Source organism: Salmo trutta, chromosome 30 (assembly GCF_901001165.1).
Source record: "Salmo trutta chromosome 30, fSalTru1.1, whole genome shotgun sequence".
NCBI classification, from domain to species: domain Eukaryota; kingdom Metazoa; phylum Chordata; class Actinopteri; order Salmoniformes; family Salmonidae; genus Salmo; species Salmo trutta.
Window position 1 is genome coordinate 6,742,733 of NC_042986.1, and position 23,018 is coordinate 6,765,750.

The 23,018-nt window shown below is 43.6% G+C and overlaps 1 protein-coding gene across 3 annotated transcripts in view; it reads left to right on the top strand.

Moving 5' to 3' along the window:
- LOC115167795 (disco-interacting protein 2 homolog B-A) overlaps positions 1-23,018 on the top strand; it is an 83,658-nt gene that overhangs the window by 14,534 nt on the left and 46,106 nt on the right. For all 3 annotated transcript variants that reach the window (XM_029722405.1, XM_029722406.1, XM_029722407.1), the window contains exon 2: positions 22,378-22,449. In XM_029722405.1, the coding sequence (XP_029578265.1) occupies positions 22,378-22,449 (72 nt within the window). The remainder of the gene's footprint in view (positions 1-22,377; positions 22,450-23,018) is intronic.

Genomic DNA, 23,018 nt, shown 5'->3' on the forward strand with positions numbered 1-23,018 from the left:
ATTGGTGCCGAATGAACACGATCCTGTTGTCAGAATGTGCTAACCGATAATGTTCTTGTTCTGGAGTCTGGAATCTTCCCCTCCAGCCCCATGTTATCCATGGCAACCATGTGACTGTTGGTGATGTTGGAGAATGCTGTTCTCACTAAATATAGGACCAAATAAACCTGGCGAGACGACAAATTCACTTTCATGGCTGAGCAGGAGGAAAACAAGCCACTCTTTGACACCACTTCACAAAAGTAGGGCCCCCTTAGAGGCTCCATGTAGGAGTCAGTAAGGCAGGCATATTTGTTTGTCCGTTTCTCTGTCTCTCTTCTCCCTCTCTCCTTCTTCTCCTGTGTCCTGCTTGCACAGCCAAAGCAGAATGGTTTGTTGACACTGTTTCACACTGTCAGTCTAACTAACCGCTTGACTTGGCTGCCATATGTGAGTCACTGTTACACACACATGGCCTACCGACATTGGCCTACTGACTGCCTTATTGCTACAGGGACGTATTATCTATCTCTCTCTCTCATCTCTTATCAACTCGTTGTCTGTGGTATTTGACCTACACTCATGAGATCAAGTTGGAGTGTTATGATAAAGAACTTGATTAATGATGTCATTTTGATGAAAAAGACCAGATTCTGTCGGTCTGTCTGTGTATGATTATGAACTGAGAAGCAACTTCAAACAAGCTGTTTGACTTTGGATAAATCTATATTTAGTCTCTCAGTAACATTTTAGCATTCTAGTCTTGTCCTCATTCTCCCAGTGTCCTCTCTCTTCAATCTCTCTTCATCTCTCCCTCCCGCTTTCTTCACCCCCCCCCCCCGTCTCTCGGTCTCTCTTTATAACAGTGGGCTAGGCTCTCTGGATGTGGTTGTTAGACTGTGGATTGTTTGGACAGGGTGTGGAGAGCACTGAACATTTTCGAAGCAGTTGGTCACTTTCTAAATATAAAACAAGCTCATGGGTTTAACCAGAGGCGATTTTTGACAGTGGGCAACATAGTTTGATACGTTACTGGACTGTGTGCTGGGTGGTATGTGTAAAGGAATCCCGTGGTGCTTGATCTCTTTCTAAATCCCTGTGGACATATGGCCTGTTACTGGGTTTGTTAAATTTCATGGATATGTCATGGGATTTAGGGCCGATGTGATAGAGGGCATAGTTCTGTACAGTATCAGTGCTGTCTCTGGTATGTGTAGCCCATGTCCCTGGGGGGAATCTTTAGGAATCTAGTTGTTGGTGGTCATTTCAACAATTGTTTATATCTTTCTAGTGCAGGCTATGTCCCCTGCCTTGGTTGATTTCAGTGGTTGATTTCAACAAAGTTGTGTCTGTCTAAATCCCCATGGACTGATTTTCCGTTACTTTGTTTGTGAGAATTCACAGTCCTCAGGAAACCCTCCCACCCTCCCACTGATCCTTATAATTTGTGTTTGTCTCAGAGCTGTGTGTGTGTGTGTGTGTGTGTGTGTGTGTGTGTGGACCCCTTAATTCAACTCTCTAGAGAAAAGCCAGAACAAAGGGTATGAAAACATTGAATGGGTGGGGTTTAAAAAGTCAGGAAAAGTTCAGTTGGCTGTAATAAGCTCTACATCAAGGTCTGTTAGACATTTATTGGTTTGAGGCTATCATTGTATAGGCTTATACCAACTGCAGCCTATAGCAACTGTGTAACAACAACTGAATAACATTGAACTATACCTTAGAGCAGTGGTTCCCAAACTTTTATAGTCCCGTACCCCTTCAAACATTCAACCCCCAGCTGTGTACCCCCTCTAGCACCAGGGTCAGCACACTCTCAAATGTTGTTTTTTGACATCATTGTAAGCCTGCCACACACACACACACTATACTGTACATTTATTAAACATAAGAATGAGTGAGTTTTTGTCACAACCCGGCTCGTGGGAAGTGACAAAGAGCTCTTATAGGACCAGGGCACAAATAACAAAAATATAATAAAAATCAATAATTTTGCTCTTTATTTAGCCATCTTACATATAAAACCTTATTTGTTCATCAAAAATTGTGAATAACTCACCACAGGTTAATGAGAAGGGTGTGCTTGAAAGGATGGACATAACTCTGCAATGTTGGGTTGTATTGGAGGGAGGCTCAGTCTTAAATAATTTTCCACATACAGTCTGCCTGTATTTTGTTTTCATGCTAGTGAGAGCCGAGAATCCACTCTCAGTTAGGTACGTGGTTGCAATAGGCATCAGTGTCTTAACAGCGAGAGATGGCAAGGCAAGAAACTCTGAGCGCAGCCCTGTCCAGAAATCTGTCAGTGGCTTCTTATTAAATTACATTTTCACAGAACCGCTTGTTGCAATTTCATTGAGGTTCTCTTGTTCTGATATCGGTAAGTGGACTGGAGGCAGGGCATGAAAGGGATAACGAATCCAGTTGTTTGTGTCGTCCGTTTCGGGAAAGTACCTGCGTACTTGCGCACCCAACTCACTCATAGCGAAGCACCGATCACATTTGACATTGTCCTCAAGCTTGAGTTAATTTGCACACAAATCATACAATGATGGAAAGACCTGTGTGTTGTGATTGTTAATGCAGACAGAAAAGAGCTTCAGCTTTTTAATAATAGCTTCAATTTTGTCCCGCACATTGAATATAGTTGCGGAGAGTCCCTGTAATCCTAGATTCAGATCATTCAGGCGAGAAAAAACATCACCCAGAAAGGCCAGTCGTGTGAGAAACTCGTCATCATGGAAGCGGTCAGACAAGTGAAAATGATGGCCAGTAAAGACAACTTTAAGCCTGTCTCTCATGTCAATACTTTGCCCCTTGATAACCAGCGCACTTCTGTATGTTGTAAAAGCGTTACATGGTCGCAGCCCATATCATTGCATAGTGCAGAAAAGACACGAGAGTTCAGGGGCCTTGCTTTAAGTTAACCATTTTCACTGTAGTGTCCAAAACATCTTTCAAGCTGTCAGGCATTCCCTTGGCAGCAAGAGCCTCTCGGTGGATGTTGCAGTGTACCCAAGTAGCGTCGGGAGCAAATGCTTGCACGCGCGTTACCACTCCACTATGCCTCCCCGTCATGGCTTTTGCACCATCATTACAGATACCAACACATCTTGACCACCAAAGTCCATTTGATGTCACAAAACTGTCCAGTACTTTAAAAATATCCTCTCCTGTTGTCCTGGTTTCCAGTGGTTTGCAGAAGAGGATGTCTTCCTTAATTGACCCCCCATAAACGTAACGGACATATACCAGGAGCTGTGCCAGGCCCGCCACATCTGTTGACTCATCCAGCTGTAACGCATAGAATTCACTGGCTTGTATGCGAACCAGTAGTTGTTTCAAAACACTGATGCATCATGAAATAGTGTTGTTTGATGAAGACATTGTCTGTATAGTTTGTTTGGCCTTTTCCCCCAGCATCGTCCCAGCCAAATCCGCGGCAGCAGGAAGAATTAAGTCCTCCACAATAGTATGGGGCTTGCCTGTCCTAGCCACTCAGTAGCTCACCATATAAGACGCTTCTAGCCTCTTCTTATTAATGGTATCTGTTGCTTTTATACATGTCTTACTACTCGAAAGTCGTCTTTATTCTCGCTCCAAAAACTCCTGTGGCTTATTTTTCAAATTGTCATGTTTCGTTTCTAAATGTCTGTGCATGACTGAAGGTTTCCCGCGAGAGAGTAACGGTTAATGTGATTGGATGTTAATTATTTGACTAGGCTACCTGTATTTGACATTGTGTTGTTATTTCGCTGAACACTATATGGCTTAATTTTATTTTTGCCAGTGAAACGAGGCTACTCAGGCGAGGAAAAAAAAACTCATCCAAATGTATAGCCCCGTTGGAAAATATAAATGTACTGTTTGATAATGTGGGGGGAATAACATTTAATTCAAAATTATTATTTTTATGTGAATCACATTTTTATTTGGCTTACCCCCGACGGCATTGGGAATACCTGCCTTAGAGGAAGTGTGTTATTATAACCATTACAATCCATTAGTGAAAATTAGTCCAGTCTTAGTCACTTCCTGAATATGAGCTAATATATGTCATGTTATGATCAGCTAGTGACGTCTTATTGCTGTAGTAGTGGGTTATGTTATGCTGTAGCCTGTGTCAGTGAATGGTGTCATTGACGACTGAGGGGGTAATGGGTTGGCCTAATGAGCTAATCCGTCTGTCACTGGGATGACTAATGGGAGGTAAGGAAGCAGGACTAGCAGTATCTCTTACACAAGCTCATCTCTGTGTGTGTTCATCTGTATCTTCTCCCACACAGACTCCAATGACACACTGATGACTGTGGTGGTCTGGATGGTATCAAAGACTGATGTCCTCTGTTCACCTCGAGCTACTCCTGCCCTGTCCCTCCTCAAAGAGACCCGGCATGCTCCTCCTCTGTCTTGACCCACTGCAACGAGCTCTAAAGAATGCAGTTAGTTTAAACCCTGCCTGAATCCAGACCCAATAATCCTTTCTTTAAATCAAGACTTCCTCTACCAGTTCAAAACAATACTACTCTATTGGTGTGGGAACTAGCTAATACGATTACAAGATGTAGCCTACCTAGCCCAATATGTAGCCTGCCTCCCGAGTGGCGCAGAGGTTTAAGGCACTGCATCTCAGTGCTAGAGGCGTCACTACAGACCCTGGTTCGATTCCAGGCTGTATCACAACCGGCTGTGATTGGGAGTCCCATAGGGCGGCGCACAATTGGTCCAGCATCGTCCGGGTTAGGGTTTGGCCGGGGTAGGCCGTAATTGTAAATAAGAATTTGTTCTTAACTGACTTGCCTAGTTAAATAAAAAATTACAATAAAATAAAAAAACACAAGCAGTGAACTAAGCTTGGTTTGAAAATGTGATTATCAATAATACATATAGGCCTATATCCATCTTGCACCTCTTCTTGCCTTTTACATGAAGTTTATATTTTAATATCGGCCAACAACATACTGTAGTGTTTCAGACAGCACTCCTCCTTGGCCAGCTCGACTGTGTGAGTGTGTTGACCTTAGTGAGTCAGTGTGACATAGTAGGGGAGAGTAGGCTAAAGCTTCAAACATACATTTACCGCTGTGAACTATCATCATACTTCCACGTCTGGATAAGAGCCAATTAAACAAGGCTTGTAAATATGTCATCGTGGCCAGCGGCTCTGAACCAAGAATTCATCTTTACTGAGTCCACTCCAGATTAGGCTGCAGTTTATGAACAGTAGACCCCAAGGGGGAATTCCTACCCCCAGCTATGGTGGGGGCGTGGGAGAGAGGAGACGGCGGCTCTGTTCTGTGCCAGACTCCAGGCTACATTTAGCCAAGCTATAGGCAGGGAGAAATCCCTCCTCTACTCCAATCTCCACTACCCACTCCATCCTCCACCCCTGCAGTGCAGCACAGCAGCCTCCCAGGCTCCCACTTCAGCAAATTCCACTCATCCTCCAGCTCAAGACCAATCCTCCATTCCCCCCTGCACCTTTCTTCCCAACATCCATAACTCCATTTGAATAGGAGTTTCCCATCTTACTTTACCCTCCCGTCCTACTTTCCCACACTGTCTGATCCAGGCCAACACGTTTTCTCCACACAAGAACTGTCTATCATCGTTCTCGCTCAGATTCTCACGACTAGCCTATAAGCCTTCTTATGGATAATCCACAGTTTGTTACTTCATTCCTCAAAATGAAAGAGTTGAACATTTGTAGCTCTTGTAAATCGCTGAGTCAGTCAGTGAAGGTTTAGAAGGTACCTAAACACACCTACTTTGTTGCTGCTATACAGTTGTCTGACTGTTAGCATACTGGCTAGGTTAATAATGGTGATTACTGTTGGGACCTTAGCCTACATTGACGCTAGCTCTCTAGTCTACAGTATTCTTGCACATCCAGACATTCCACCGTATTCCTAGAACGACTGGAGTCGAGGCTAGCTTCATGGTCATGTGAGAGACTTCCCTGTGGTGTGGAGTCTGACCCAGTGTGACTTAGCTAACCTCTCCCTGGCAGGTACTGTCTGCCTCCTTCCCACCCAGTCATCAGCAGCCTACATGATGGTTCATGGCCCTGCTGTCTGGACTACTGAACCTGCTTACTAAGGGGATGTTCCAAATGAATTCAGTCAGTTTCTGCCTGCACCCCTTTTGATTTGAACAAAACCTTGCTCATGGTAGGAGTGTTCGGGAAGTAACTTTTTGGACCTGAATGCCAAAACAATCAGGAGATGGAGGTGCATAAATTCACCAATTTTGCATACCCCACCATACCATGAGACATCCATGTTTTAATCACAAAATCAATAGAGGGTTTAGTTTAGCTAATATACAGGTAAACTAAACTCAAGCTCTAACACCCTCCTCTCTCTCTCTCTTTAGAAAGACAAAGGGCCGTTATGTAGGGAGTGCTGCCTGACTGCATGGCAGACAAGTGTTTCAACATAGCTCTGTGTGACACCACCAGTGAAAGTGAAGTATCATGTTTCACTGCAGTAATGTCGTAGTATTAATGTAAAGTGATACAGGCCAGGGCTGAAGGCTACTTTAAATTAGAACAACTCATTTCAACACTCCATCCTTTCTATTTAGTTGAGCTCAAGATAACCTCAAATAGGAAAAATATTCACTCCACCACAACCATCCAGGGAATGCTCCAAATGGTTTTGCGACACTATAGGCCAAGGCTCCGTCTTGCTCTGTAAACATATTGAAGCTAATCTACAACAAACCAGTTAAAGGTGAGGTGATACAAGTTAATATACAGGCACGGACAGACTGACCAAGGGTGGAGAGACATGATTATGATAAAGTGACAGTCAGCCCTAGTTATCCCCCTTGTCAGATTTTCGCATCAAATAATCTGAGATTATAGAGGGAGTTGTGGATTACGGCAGGCATGAGATGGGAGTGTTTTTGGAATGGAGATAATAGGAGATGATAGAGAGGTCTCAGCGGGAATGTCCCACTCCCTCTGACTGTACTGTGCGCACTACTCAGCTAATGGAAGAGATGGTATTAGTTATAATGATGAACTGAGTTCGATGTAGATTTTGATTGCCTTCTGATCTATTACCAGGACCTCAGGTTAAATTCTGAGTTTGTTTTTCAGCCCAACAGCAGCCCCTCCACTTGGTTTGGTAGTAAGAGCGATCTGGCTGGAAAAATGTAACCATTCTCAAATTCATAGACCGCTATTGATGCAAGGACCTTTATGGATGCCAGAGTTGTATTGTCTCTCCTCTCTTACCAGTCTTTCCGGTTAAGCCAGTGGGAGTGTCTCATGTTGTAGTGTTCCTAGTTCAGGCCGAAGGGAACTGATAGTGTTCCTGTGGAAAGAGGAAGTGAGAGATAAAGATGTTGCTTCCTCCCAGAGCTGCATGTGACCAGCCACCAGTCCGATCCGTCCATTCAACCTTAATTAGACCTGTCGATCTGCATACGCTCAGTAGGGGGCTGGCTGATCACAGAGGGGTCATTTACAGACATGTTGAGAGACATTTATAGAGAGCATGTGTTTTCGCTGTGTTCTTCATGCTCCGCTGTGGTACACGTGGGGGGGGGGGGGGGGGGGGGGCTCGACACAGGAAGACACAGATCAGTTTAGAATTGATTGACATCCGTTGCCACTTTCAGCCACAACCTCAAGAATAACAATGAGAATGATGTTGAGTTTATCACTTTTACATTTTCTGTTCCAAGTGAAATGGCTGTCAGTGTGCTGCTAACATTTAAAGCTTCCTCCACTGCCCCTGTTATCACACCTGACTCGAACCAGTGATCCTCTGCTCACAAACACACGTAACCGTCCTCCTTGACAACATACCAACCGTTTTGAGTCCAAAAATCTCTAATTGGATAGCTCCATCGACGACATTCCAAGCTGCTGTGGGAGTGAGTTTACGGTACGTTCTTAACTCCGTTACACAAGCTCTGAAATGAATAAAGATGCATTGTTACTAAAGATGTTGTTTACTCACACCATTTCACAATGAATTAAACTGTTTCACTAAGGGCTTAGTGTCCCTGAGCCAGGATTCCCAAAGCCCCCTAGTCTGAAATGCTTAGTTTAGCGTATTTACAGTGACTGTAGTCTAATCTGATTTTGTGTGTGTGTGTGTTAGTTGGGGGTGTGTGGGCGTTAATCAGCGTATTACCACACCAACCCAGTCCTCCTGTCTGCTAGCATCAACCATTAGCTCATCCCAGTCTCATCCAAGTCTCTTAGAATAGAAACTACTACAGTTCTCTCTCCTTAGTTATCACTGACCATGGCCATATTCCTAGTCCACCAATACTGCTGTGGAAGCTATATATGGTAGCCTATTTTATATTTAGGCCTAAACGTACATATTACATACCATTTTAGTTACAGTATTTCCTCTGGTTGAGTTATACATGAAGAAGTGTCGGCTAGTAGTTGAATGAAATACGGTAGCCGGACTGCTACCCACCCTAGCATGGCAAGAAATCTCTCTGGGGTCAGTTACTAGTCTGTATATTAGAACATACAGCATTTACAGTGCTGACCTCCACCAAGGTCAAAGTTTAACACAAAGAAACATAATCACCAGTGAACACACACACACACACACTGAAAGGATGAGCTGTCCGAGGGTGTTGAGTGGCTGAATGACTATATAATGGAACATCAGACTAATTCTTCGATAAAATGGCATAATATCCATCCTGACCACCCTATGGATTAAATGTAAAAAGGGGTCAGTAATGACAGAATGGCTTTAACATTAAAGCCAAACAACTAGTTGAGCTAAACTGTTTGTTTTTGTATTTCTATAAACTGGTCTGGGAACAGTGACAAGTGAGGGAGAGGAGTCGGGTCAATGACCTCAAGCTGACCCTTGTGCTTCAGCTGTCTGTCAGAGATCAGACCTTAAGGCGTCAGCATGCTTCAGTTCGGTTGACGCCTAGCCGAACTCAGCTAACCTAACGAGTGTCCTCGCATACTCCCATAAAAGACCTTCTCTTGAAAAACAAGAACAAGCTGCAATAGTACTGTTTGTCCATTTTGAGACACCGTAGCCGGTATACAGTTCCTCAAAATAGTCTGAAGTAATAAATAATTCAAGAAATGTCAAAGTTTTACGTTTTTGCCGAAGATGTGAAATTGCACGACTAAGATCTCTAAGTAAGTAATGTTTGCTGCAGGATTTTCAATGAAAAAATTTGCATGAAAACAAATTGTCTCTCCTTGAATGACAACAAAGACTTTATTGAAGAATCCGTACTGTTGACCAATCACCAATGAAGGGGTGTAGACTTCGGCTTGCTTCCAGAAAAAACGTTGTGGCCCGAACAGCCCCCCCCAAAAACTCAATGAAGTCCAAAACAAACAAAAACGTCACAAAATGTCGTCATATGCACGAACTCTACCGAACTGTTTTGGCTGGGAAGCATACAGAGGCCTTAACTCTCTTCCTGAAGGTCAGAGGTCAACAGGATTTGTCACAGTCATCCCTATGAATGAGCATAGAGACGGCAGCCATGTTGTTTGGGTCTGTTTACACTTTCAGTGTGATAGACAGGACCGTGAGTAAAGGGAGAAGATGGTAATGTTATGAGGGCAGTGTATGATAAGTGTGTAACTTAATCATGTTTAGGGAGTCAGAGATCTCAGCTCTGCTGACGGAGCTGTGCGACGGTGCCATGACGTGCACTGCACACACACTTCCTCTCTGTACTATGGGTCCTTTCCCCTCCCCACCAAGAACAGGGAGTCCAGGAAGCTCCCAAAACCTCTCATATCCGACTGATAAACACACACACACTGACGGAGACACACTCACTGAGACAGAAACAGATGTGAAGTGTAAACACATACTGGTGCTGGGTGATATGGCTTTAAAATCATATTTAATTTTTTTTTAATCTAACTTATGGGTGACTCACGATATACAGTACATCTCCATTTTTGGGGGGTTTCCTCTAAATAAGCATTGTTGTACAATTAAAGGTAAAATACACTGCATTTCAAACAGTCAGCCATAATCTAATAAATTCAGGGCTTGTGAAGTTATATCTAGATTAAATATGACTTCCATAACCATAAGACCTAATACTTGAATCCAAATAGTTCAACCTGCTTTTTTGTTGTTGCAATAATCACTGATCTGGCTCTCTCGTCTGTCTATGAAAATGCCCTTTTTTTGTTACAAACTTAACTAGAATCATGCATAATGCACATTCACTAATAATGACTGACTTCTTGTAGCAGGCATTAGACTATAGAACATTGTCACGGTTGTTGTATGAATGAGACCAAGGCTCAGCCTGTGTATCGTTCCACATCTTTATATATCTGTGAAACTATGCAAGACATACAATAAACTAATAAACAAAAACAACAAACCGTGATGAAGCGGTGCAACATACACTAACTCAAAATAATCTCCCACAAAACCTAGTGGGAAAAACAACAACTTAAATATGATCCCCAATTAGAGACAACGATGACCAGCTGCCTCTAATTGGGGATCATACAAAAACCCTAACATAGAAAAAAGAAACTAGAACCAACATAGAAATAAAGAAACTAGACAAAACCCCCCAGTCACACCCTGACCTACTCTACCATAGAAAAATACAAGTTCTCTATTGTCAGGACGTGACAAACATTAAGAGGTCTCATCAACAATCGCTCAAGCCCACATGCTAGTGATTAGCCAGCTAATCTTTATTTCAGGTTTAGCCAACTTGGATCTATTTGCTAGCTAACAAGGTTGAATTGTTATGAACACACCCTTCTGTCTGTCTTCAACTGTTTGAAAAGCATGTTAGCCTGTCCACTTTGTTCAGATGTTGAAATCAAGTGGCCTACCTTATTTCTCAGTACTCACTCGAGACCAGTCCGGTCTTGAGACCACATTGAGTGTCTCTTCTTGTAGTGAAGGTATACGACATCAATTATGTAGTACAATAGGGAAATCATGGCCAAAGTAGCCTACACAATCGCGAAGCACGTGAAATATATTCACATGCACCCCTAGTTTCAGCGGAATATCATCTGCAGGCAGCAAGAGTGCAGCTCTGAACTGGTTTTGGCAACGAGCTGTTCACAGAAGAATGACATCGGTAGCCGGTTGGGTAGGAAATATGTTTGAACTTATCTACCAGCTAACTAAAGCAACAATGGGTATGCAAACCAGGTATTCAAAAAGTTTAGTCTGAAGTGTTGGTTAGTAGACTATTTGTGATGCGCAATTGTCATCATGCGTAGTTTGCATCAGGGGCGTAGACATGGATGGGCCTGGGTGGACAGAGGCCCACCCACTGGGGAGCCAGGCCCTGACAGGCCCACCCAATCAGATTCATGTGGTTTAAGCATCGTTGTGGACTGTGACCATCATGTTTGTATTTTTTATATTAAAAAAAGTGTGATTTTCAGAGAACTCTTTTTTTTTTTTTTTAAGGCATTTCCTTCACTGGGCAAAATTAGAGTATAGCAACTTCTCCAGGCACCACTACACCAAGGCATAGGGCGATGGAAAGACAGCAGTCACACACAGCATAATACTAAAGGATAAGCAGTCCATAAACTCTGACATAATAAGCCAGTAGGTCCCAATCATAAGAATACAAAAACGCAACCATTAAACATTTCCCAATCGAATGTACAACTATTACTTCCCATTACAAAAAAAACATTTCAAGTTTAGCACACAAAGTAACCGGTGACCTATAGTTTAAAGTGGAACTGACAGCGTTTTAACTACTTTGCAGATATGAAACAAACAATCATAATATCAGTCAAAAGTTTGAGATTTTAAAAATAGGTTCTATTTGACTCGATGTATAATTCACCAATACATTTCTTGGTAGTCGTAGAAATATTGCTATCAGGTTGTAAATCCCAGCTGGCCTGCTACATTGTATTCTGCCTCCCATTCGAGATGCACTGTTTCAGTTTAAATGACTCAATATTCTGGACAAAAAGGGACGAATGTAACTAAGGCAGGGAATGTCAATACAATCAAACTAGCAAGGGCAATGATCACAAGTCAGACGTAACGTGGCTAATAGGCTAGCGTATCTATTTATGTAGCAAGCTAAAAACAAAGCCTAATGTTAGCTAGCTAGCTGCTAGCAGGATGTCATGACATTGGAGGAGTGGGTGAGTCACTGACATTTTCACCTCTTATCGCTTTTCGGTGGCAATACACAGCTAGAGATGCAGGTGTCATTTGGTTAGCTAGCAAGAACTTGAACGACTTATCTAGTTAGCATATCTCTTGTGTTTGCAAATTCACTCTGGCTATCTACTTCGATTTCAGAGCACTCTCGCCAGAGCACAGAACAACTGATGAATTTACGAACGTGCAACATCCGCTGAATATGACCGGTGTCAGTAAACGTAGGCAAAAAAAGTTATAGTTAGTCAAGAACGCACTAGATAACATTCAAACAGCCTAACCAGGTCTGTTAGGGTGAATAAAATGTTCAGAGTGAGGTGTTCTCTCAATTGTGTCTGGAAGTAGCAAGCTAGCCAACTTTAGCCAGTTAGCATGGGTGCTTGGTTGGGACAAGCATGCATTGGCAAGTAAGCTGCAGAAGGAAGAGGAGGCTACAATTCCCCATTGTTTGTCAGTGCAATTTTGACGGCCAGCTAGCTGAAAAAGTTTGAGAGGGTTTATCTAAAGTTCCTCCGTTAGAGTTTAGCTCTGGCTAGCATTAGTTGTCGATTGTGTTGTTAATGTGCATAATAGAGGGAGAGAGCTTACCTTTTCATGGTTGTTTGATCAATAGGACAGTAAAGTTCCCAAATGTAAGAGGACTTCTGTGGTGTTTACATATTTGCAGAAATCCATTCAGGTGTGTTTTGTGGCTTTTTTTGGCGAATGCTTTCTAATGATCTAAAGTCACGCGGTTGCAACTGCCTGTAAACACACAGTCCAGTTCAAAGTGAATGATGGCAGGCCCGTGTGGCAAATGGCTTGTTTGTATAAAGGCCTACTGTGATACTCTGATTGGCTATAGTGCACCGGTCTGTGTAGACTCCGGTCCTGGACAAGACAGATGTTTTTATTCGGTTTTATTTACTGCAGAGTCTATTAATTGTCCAAACGCACGGCCGCTTTCCCACTCTACATTGCTATCGAATTTTCACAAATGCCTTAGTCATTCCTAAACATTCTAAGAATTTATGAAATGTCCATATCGAAGTGGTCGCTTTTCAGAATTGTTTTTTTTAGTGTCATTCTTCCTGGGGGTGTATATGAACAGATTAGCAACAACATCCTCTTTGATAACACCTGCTGCAGCCACTGCAAACTAGCTGACAACAAAAGCTAGCTAGCTAGACCATGGGATAACTACTGCTCGCTATTGCACAGTGACCTGTTGTTCTTCAAGAAGGCAGAAGTTTCCATGTTTTTGTAAAAAATGTCCCACCCATTAACTCGATGTGATTGGTTGATTCTAATGTCACTCACAAATTTTGCTCTAATACAGTTGAATAGCAGATGCCTTTATCTAGCTTCTCATGGCCTAGCCAATGGCTGACTTGGCTAGCTAGATTTATCTCCCCGGTGTTAACCCTTTCCTTTCTAACAAAAACTGAGGAGATTAAATCAGAACATCCTTGAAAATAATAATTTTGTCACATCCTGACCGTAGAGAGCCTTTTTATTTCTCTATTTGGTTAGGTCAGGGTGTGATTTGGGTGGGCATTCTAGTTTATGTATTTCTGTTTGCCTGATAGGGTTCCCAATCAGAGGCAGCTGTCTTTCGTTGTCTCTGATTGGGGATCATATTTAGTTTTTGTTAGCTGCTGTTAAGCCTGCAAAACTTTACGTTCGTTTTTGTATTTTCTTTGTTTTGTCGGTGTTCATCTAAATAAAATAAAATGTACGCTTACCACGCTGCACCTTGGTCTCCTCCTTACGACGAACGTGACAAATTTACAGTGCCTTCGGAAAGTTTTCAGACCCCTTGACTTTTTCCACATTTTGTTACTTTGCAGCCTTCTTCTAAAATTGATTAAATAAAAACATATCCTCAGCCATCTACACACAATACCCCATAATGACGAAGCAAAAACAGGTTTTTAGAACTTTTTGCAAATGTATTAAAAATAAAAAAAACATACCTTATTTACATAAGTATTCAGAACCTTTGCTATGAAACTCAGTTGCATCCTGTTGAGCTCAGTTGCATCCTGTTTCTATTGATCATCCTTGATGTGTCAACAACTTGTTTGGAGTCCACCTGTGGTCAATTTAAATTGACTGGACATGATTTGGAAAGGCTGGAAAGACCTGTATATATAAGGTCCCACAATTGACAGTGCATGCAAGAGCAAAAACAAAGCCATGAGGTCGAAGGAATTGTCCGTAGAGCTCCTACACAGGATTGTGTCGAGGTACAGATCTGGGGAAGGGTACCAAAACATTTCTGCAGCATTGAAGGTCCCAAAGAATATCATTCTTAAATGGAAGATCTTTGGCACCACCAAGACTCTTCCTAGAGCTGGCCACCTGGCCAAACTGAGCAATCGGTGGAGAAGGGCCTTGGTCGGGGAGGTGAGTCACTGGCAGAGCTCTTGAGTTCCTCTGTGGAGATGGGAGAACCTTGCAGAAGCACAACCATATCTGCAGCACTCCACCAATCAGGCCTTTATGGTAGAGTGGCCGGACAGAAGACACGCCTCAGTAAAAGGCACATGACAGCCCGCTTGGAGTTTGCCAAAAAAGGTACCTAAAAACTCTGACCATGAGAAACAAGATTCTCTGGTCTGATGAAACCAAGTTTGAACTCTATGGCCTCAATGCCAAGTGTCACGTCTGGAGGAAACCTGGCACCATCCCTACAGTGAAGCATGGTGGTGGCAGCATCATGCTGTGGGGATGTGTTTCAGCGGCAGGGACTGGGAGACTAGTCAGGATTGAGGCAAAGTACTGAAAGATTGTTGATGAAAACCTGCTCCAGAGCACTCGGTACCTCAGACTGAGGCGACAGTTCACCTTCCAACCGGACAACAACCCTAAGCACACAGCCCAGACAATGCAGGAGTGGCTTTGGGACATGTCTCTGAATGTCCTTGAGTGAACCAGCCAGACCCCGGAATTGAAACCCATCGAACATCTCTGGAGAGACCTGGAAATAGCTGTGTAGCAACGCAGCCCATCCAGCCTGACAGAGCTTGAGAGGATCTGCAGAGAAGAATGGGAGAAACTCCATAAAAATACAGGTATGCCAAACTTATAGCGTCATACCCAAGAAGACTCAAGGCTGTAATCGCTGCCAAAGGTTCTTCAACAAAGTACTGAGTAAAGGGTCTGAATACCTACAGTACTTCTTATTGGTGTCCTTTAGTGATGGAGTGCCATATGATGACCTGGTCTCCACAATCACCCGACCTCAACCCAATTGAGATGGTTTGGGATGAGTTGGAGCGCAAAGTGAAGGAAAAGCAGCCAACAACTGCTCAGCATATGTGGGAACTCCTTCAAGACTGTTGGAAAAGCATTTCAGGTGAAGCTAGTTGAGAGAATGCCTAGAGTGTGCAAAACTGTCATCAAGGGAAAGGGTGGTTGCTTTAAAAAAGAAATAAAAATGTATACTTTGTTTTTATTGTAGGAACACAAAGAATTTAAAAATAAAGTAAAATAAAAGAACAACAAAAAAGATCTGGCAGCTACAGTGCACGTCATACCTTCATCATATTAGTTACATTGACATCTTTGAATTAGACCTTTTTCAAGTACGAAATACATTTTTCCCAGTATTCCTGACCTCTCTCCTCTTGTGTTCTTAAAGCAAAGGTCATACGATCCATGTGGTGTATTTCTTTTACAATGCCTATCCATTGTGTCACGGAGGGAGGGTCTTTTTGTAGCCATTTCCTAGTGACAGCCTTTTTACTGGCTGCCAGTAGGACCTTCAAGAGGTACTTTTCTCTATTGTGTACGTTATCAGGTATTTCACCCAACTACAAAGAAATGAATGTTTGTTCTATGTCAAATCCCATTATTTTTCCAATGTTAGATCTTATTTCTCCCCAGTATGTTTCGATTGCGGGGCAAGTCCAAAAGATGTGAGAGCGATAGGGTGGCTGCTTTGAAGAATCTAAAATATATTTAATTTGTTCAACACTTTTTTTTGGTTACTACATGATTCCATATGTTTTATTTCATAGTTTTGATGTCTTCACTATTATTCTGCAATGTAGAATATAGTCAAAATAAATAAACCCTGGAATGAATATGTGTGTCTGAACTTTTGACTGGTACGGTATGTGAATGTAATATTTCATATTTTTTTATTTTATACATTTGCAAAAATGTCTTATCCTCCTGTTGCTTTGTCATTCAAATCGAATAACATTTTATTTGTCACATGCACCAAATACAACCAGTGTAGACCTTACCTTGAAATGCTTACTTACAAGCCCTGTGGGGGTATTGTGTATAGATTGATGAGAACCCCCCCCCCCCCCCCCCCCCAATTTAATCAATTTTAGAATAATGCTGTAACTTAACAACGTTTGGAAAAGGTCAAGGGGTCTGAATACTTTCTGAATGCACTGTAATTATCATTATTATCGTAATCCTTATTTTAGAAATCAGTCCTTCTCTGAAGGTGTAGAAGGCCCATTGTTCCCCACTGTGTTTGGGTTAGTAATCATTTGTGTAGTGGCTCTATTTTCCCCCAACATGCAATTTGTTCACTATTCTGAATGTCTAAAGAATCCATATGTTGTTCTGAGATATGAACACAGAAATACTGGACATTTTCAACTCTTATTATAGTGGTGATTTGACACAATTACAATCATGGTCTTGAATTGGACATTTTTCTGTGCTCGGACCCCTTGTCCCCCTCCCGGTCTCGGTCATGACTCAGTCTCGCTCCCCCTCCGGTCTTGGTCCTGAATCGGTCTCGTTTTCGGTGGTCTCGAACACAACACTGCTTATTACACATTTATGAGACACAGACTAGACAGCTAGTACCGTAGAAGTCTTTGGCTAAAATGCTGCTAGCGGTACGGTACGTGGTAGCCCAATGCCACGCGCAACAAACTGTGCATACATTTTCCAGAATCAATGTTCATTGATACTCTCGTTTTAGTAGTGTCTGCTCTGAATGCAATTAAAGTAGTTGAGACATTAAAAGGGTATGGTTAGAAAAGATCGCTTCTCCTCTATTACAGTAAAATGAAGTCCCAATGTGTTTTGGTGTCCAATTCTGTTGGCCAAAACCTCAAATGCAAATGGGGGGTTGAAACCGCTTGTCAGAGAGGAAGATGTGATCTCTCAACTTTGTTGGCGTGAGAGGCAGGGGGAGGGGCTTGGTGTTTGTAAACCAGAAGAAGAGGCGAAGCGAGAGGTTTCACTGTCTAAAATCTGTCCAAAATAAGGCCAATGTGTTTCTATGGGCTTATTTTGGACCTAAGCTTGACTCCTGCCTTCCTGCCTTTGGTACAACAGCCCCCATTGTTAGGGCAGAGACGCGCCTCCTCATTATATACCGATCTCTGGTGTAAATGGGAAGGTGAACACAGCACAGAGGAGCGAAGGAGTCGAGAACAAAAATACAACTTGAAAACAAGCGAACATAAATGCTCATAAAAACGAACAAAAAATAACAAAACCTTGATTCTTGCGATACGTGCATTTGGAATATCGCGCAAAAACATACATTCATATGAATTCGATATATTGCCCAGCCCTAACTGGTGCTGCTGTGCTGACACACATGGATCTGGTGGCCCGCCGTGCCACTGCATCGCTAGCTAATTCAGCACCCATTCTTCTAAACACTGTAAACCCCCCCACCCTGCATTAACCTGCTCCAGCGGTACACACACACACACACACTCCGCAGAATAGCATCACACACACCACAGAATAGCGTCAAACACTCACACACACACACTCCGCAGAATAGCATCACACACACCACAGAATAGCGTCAAACACTCACACACACACACTCCGCAGAATAGCATCACACACACACACACACACACACTCCGCAGAATAGCATCACCCACACACACACACACACACACCACAGAAAAGCACTGTTCTGCATGCGCACACACACTATCAGAATAGCATCTCACACATGCACATACACAGTTTGTCCAGTGAGCCAGTTGGCCCAGTCAGTTAAGAGACTGTTCTCCCATCAGCACATTCCTTTAGGTGGTGTCCCAAATGGCACCCTATTCCCTATATAGTGCACTACTTTTAACCAGAGCCCTATGTGCCCTAGTCAAAAGTGGTGCACTATTTCAGGAATAGGGTGCCATTTGGTGCACATTCCTGTAGTCTCAATAAACTGCGAACTGCTTTTGGCAAGGGGAGACAGGGTGGGGTAACGCTCATATCCTGCCCGTAGACCTCTCACACACACACGCTCACACGCGCGCGCACACACACACACACACAAACATTTCTCAAAACATGCAACAGTTTTCCCAAAAGCATTATTTCTTCCTCTCTCTAATACACAAACTGTTGGTGTGTGCAGACTTGACCAGGTCACGGCCCACTCTGTCTGCCCAGCTCCAACTCCAGGTCTGGGTGTCTGCTGCTGTCTGTGGTGGTGCTGTGTGGCGGTGCCAGTCTGTGCCTGTTGTTGTGTCCCACCCCATCACCAATACAGGCACCCCTCTGTCTCTCTGTGCTAATGACCCAACATCAGTCACAGTTCAGAGCTCATGCTTGGAGTAGGCCAGAACTCTCTCTCACACAATGGAGCTCCAGTCCACTACTCCTCACTAACATCAATCTACCACTTACTGTGGCAGAGCGTGGGGCCAGCTCCCTCTCTGTGTGTTTGTGTGTGAAAGACGGAAAGAGTGTGTGTCTGTAATGTAGGCCTTTGCGTACGTGGGTGGGTGTGTGTGTGTGTGTCCCTGTTTGTGTGTGTGTCCCTGTTTGTGTGTGTCTTGTAGTTGCTGTTTCCGTGCCAGATTTTCAGGCAGTGGTAACAGTGTGTGTATCCAGGCATGAACACATTGCTGAATACTGGGAGCCCCTACAGCACTCTGACACAGAATGAAAAAGCACTCAGAACTCTCTCTCTTTCTTTCTCTCTCCTCTCACTTTGTTGGTTTCTCTACCTATCACTCTGTTACGCTCCTTCTCTCTATCACTCTTTCTATTTTTCTCACTAGGTCGCTCTTTTTGTTACTCCTTCTCACTCCTGCAGTCACTTTCACTCTCTCCCTCTCTCTCGTCTCCAATACACTGAGTCACTCTGTTGTTTTGAATTGAACTCTTGTGGCCCCTGCCCCTTTTCTCTGATGGACGTTGCAAATAATACTGTCCCCAAAAACAACCCACAGCAGTAGTTCTCTCATGTTTAGCCCTATGTCAACAGTTGTTGTTCCACTCACTCACTCACTCACTCAGTGAGTGAGTGAGTGAGTGAGTGAGTGAGTGAGTGAGTGAGTGAGTGAGTGAGTGAGTGAGTGAGTGAGTGAGTGAGTGAGTGAGAGAATATATATATGCCGGTGTCTTCAAGATGAAACACACCACCCCAGGCCCAGCAGCTTATCAAACACCTCCATCGGTCTCTCGCTCCCTCGCGTTATTTGTTCCTTCTCACTTCCCCAACCAGTTTCTCTCATTGCACGTTTATCTACCTCTAGTCTGGGCTGCAGCACACACCACCCCTGTCCCTCGATATGTCAATAAGGCTTTGAGGTGCCACTTGTTCTCACAAGTCAGTGGGAGTTGTAGTAGGAGGTGGTGTAAGGGTATAAAGCGTGCTCGCTCGCATACTCCCTTAAAAAGACGTTCGCTTGAAAAGGGGAAGAGCGGAAGTAGTGCTGGGAATACTCAACTACGGCCAAACAAGGAAGTGATGACGACACCCAAACAAGGAAGAGGCGTGCTGTAGAAATAATATGGTGTACACAGAGTGACACTTGACTGGCGAGAAAATGGAAGTTGTGGGAATTGCCCGGGATCTGCTAAATTCACTTTACCTAGCAGCACACATAAAAGGCGAGAGAAGGAGAAGATAGTCAGTGCGACCAGTCAACAGAGAAGGAACAACGGAGGGGGGGGCGGAGTATGCCATGCTGCTCCAACAAATGCGCCCAATTGATGAGGAGCAACGTTTTGTGTACTTCAGGATGAATCGGCCTTTACATGCTAGTCTGTATATGATGCCAGGGCTGGAATTGTAGAGGTGCAGGTACTTCTGTACCTCCTCGACCAAGCGACGCTGCAAGTTGTTGTTGTCGATCGCCATTTTGAATCCACACTAAGTTTCGGGCTGAATCGAGAAGAAGAGCCTCGATTTACCCGTACATTTGACGAATCACAAACGAAGGGGCGTAGACTTCGGTTCCCGAAGTTCGACTTTGCTCAGGAAAAAAATGACGTGTGCACGAACAGCGCGAAAACAACACTTGCCAAAGACCAAAACCGTACATAATTCATGCACCAGCTGTTCCGAGCTGTTTCGGATGGAAGCATGCGGATGCCTTAAAGGGTAACTCTCAACCCCAATTTCAGCCTTTGCCCGTTATTACGATGGATGTAGCTATGAGTATAATCCTCATAGCCTATATGTTTTATTTTCTTTGAATTTGGTCATATGTGGAAATGTGCCTTAATGCTTTTTAAAAACAAATGTTGTGATACGTCAGTTGTCTTGTCAAGGAAGCGCCATGCAAAATATTTTGGCACACCCCACTTATCAAGACCATTGCCAAATAAGGCGCGCCGTCACTTGCTTTATAGTTAGCTTTGAGGTGGTACCACCCAGCACATCTAGAAGGGAGTGGATTTCATGCCGAACCCCTCCCTTGAGATGACCGAGAGGCTCTACATCACGATTTCAATGCTAGAGTTGAACCATTAGGGGCAAAAAGAGAGAGATTTCCTACTAAAATATTAAAATACATCACTTTTGCTACAAACTGTCAAAATGAAGACCACAATTGACGTTTCACTATAACTAAGCCTAAAACATCGGAGTTTCTATAAAAAAAGAAAAGAAATCATGACAGTTACTCTTTTAAGGGAGGTTTAGGAGGAATGGGATGCCGAGATACAGACCCCCAGGCCTCCTCTCTACTCCACTTGACTCTTATCTCTCCCTGTGACGCTATCGCTGGTCACAGATAAGGGGATGTGTGCAAGTGTGCGTGCGTGCCTGCGTGCCCGTGCGCGTGTGTTTTGGGGGAGCCTAGGGAGTGTTTGGACTTTGCTCTTTGCAGTTGCGGGGGGGCTGGGCCAAACGCTCTCCCCCTTCCCCTCTACCCCCCCCCCCCTAGAGAATGAAGAAGAGGGGAAAAGAGGAGAGGGGGGTGTGGGGGGGGAGTTGGGTTCCATGTGAAACTACCTCACATTGCTTCCTCTTTGCTTTTTTTTGCCATGGCTACAATCCCAAATGGCACCCGAGGGCCCATAAGTAGTGCCCTATATATAGTAGGGAATAGGGTGCCATTTGAGATGCAAGCCATGTCCATGTTTACTATTCTGTGGCTCGATTTGCTTACTTTGGTATTGTTCTCTGGTGGGAGGCTGTAACTGTAGCTGTAAGAGTTTTTGTTAGTTCCTTGGCCTGCCCTGGGGTTTGTGTGCTCTTGTCATATTTGTCCACTAAGGATGGGAAAACAATAATCTAATCCTTTTTACTCAATATTATTATTCATTATTCACTGTGCGTTTATTCCTCATGTCACTATTTTTATATATATATTTTTTTTTTTTACTCTGCATTGTTGGATAAGGACCCTGAAGTAAGAGTTTCACTGTTAGTCTACACCTGTTGTTTTACCACGCATGTGACAAATGAACATTAGTTTCTGTTTGCAGTGAGCCACAGGACATGTGACGCTGTACCCGAAGCTGACAGAATCTCCCCTGGAAGGTTTTTGTGTGTTAGGATGTTTTGAAGTGTGTTAGGATGCCTGAGAGTGGTTGAGCAGTTAAGGTTGCCTGAGAGTGGTTGAGCAGTTAAGGTTGCTGCCCTCGGCACCTAGGCAATCCCCTGTCTACATGGGATCAAATCCCGGTCCCAACACACTTCTCTGTCCTCTATCGGTCTCCCTCCTTATTTCATGTTTCTCCCTGTTAATAAAACTGGAAAGATACAGGGGGGTGGGGTGATGACCGGCGTGTGCATGTCTGTAATCAGAGACTTTAGAGTGAGAGAACACTAAATCTTGATGCCCAATATCTTAATTGATTGTAATATTGTTTTTATCAATCGATCAAGGCCTAATACTCAAACCCCAGACAGTCAGAGCCTGTGTGTGTGTGTGTGTGTGTGTGTGTGTGTGTGTGTGTGTGTGTGTGTGTGTGTGTGTGTGTGTGTGTGTGTGTGTGTGTGTGGGGGGGGGGGATTGATTGATTGATGGTAGTGTGTGGTGACTGACTGGTGACTAACGTGGCTGTGTCCTGTTCTCTTCTCTGCTAGGTGACATCACACAGAAGGGCTATGAGAAGAAACGAGCCAAGCTGCTGGCCCCTTTCCTCCCTCAGATCACCAGTAAGTACAGGCCTTTCTCTTCTCTCCTTCCTCTTCTCTTTTCATCTTCCTCAGTAAGACACATCTCCCCCTCTTGTCTTTTTCTTTCGGTCCCTTTTGTCGTTGTCCTTTTATATATTCTTCATACTACATCTCCTCTCTCGTCTTTTCAGTCCCTTCTCCTCCTCATCCCGCTCTACCATTGTCTTCCTCCTCATTGCTCTCTTCTTCTCTGACCTCTCTTGATATTTGTCATCCACGCGCAGATGACATAGCAGCAGAGAGAACAAGACATGACTATCTGTTTTCAGCCTAACCCCAGACTCAAACAAATGCCTTTTCAATCCAACTGACAGCCATGACCAAACTCATCATCTAAGTCCGTTTTGTGCCAAAAAGTCATTTTTATGGGGAAAGAATGCACAGATAAACCAAAACTGTTCCACAAATAGTGGGTTACTGAACTGACTTCCCCATGATTGTTTTTCCACTATATCTGTTTTTGACCTCCTTCTGCCTGTGTGTTCCTATGGCGATGGGAGAGTTTATGGCTCTCTGCTGCACTCTAGTGGTGGATGACGGAACAGCTG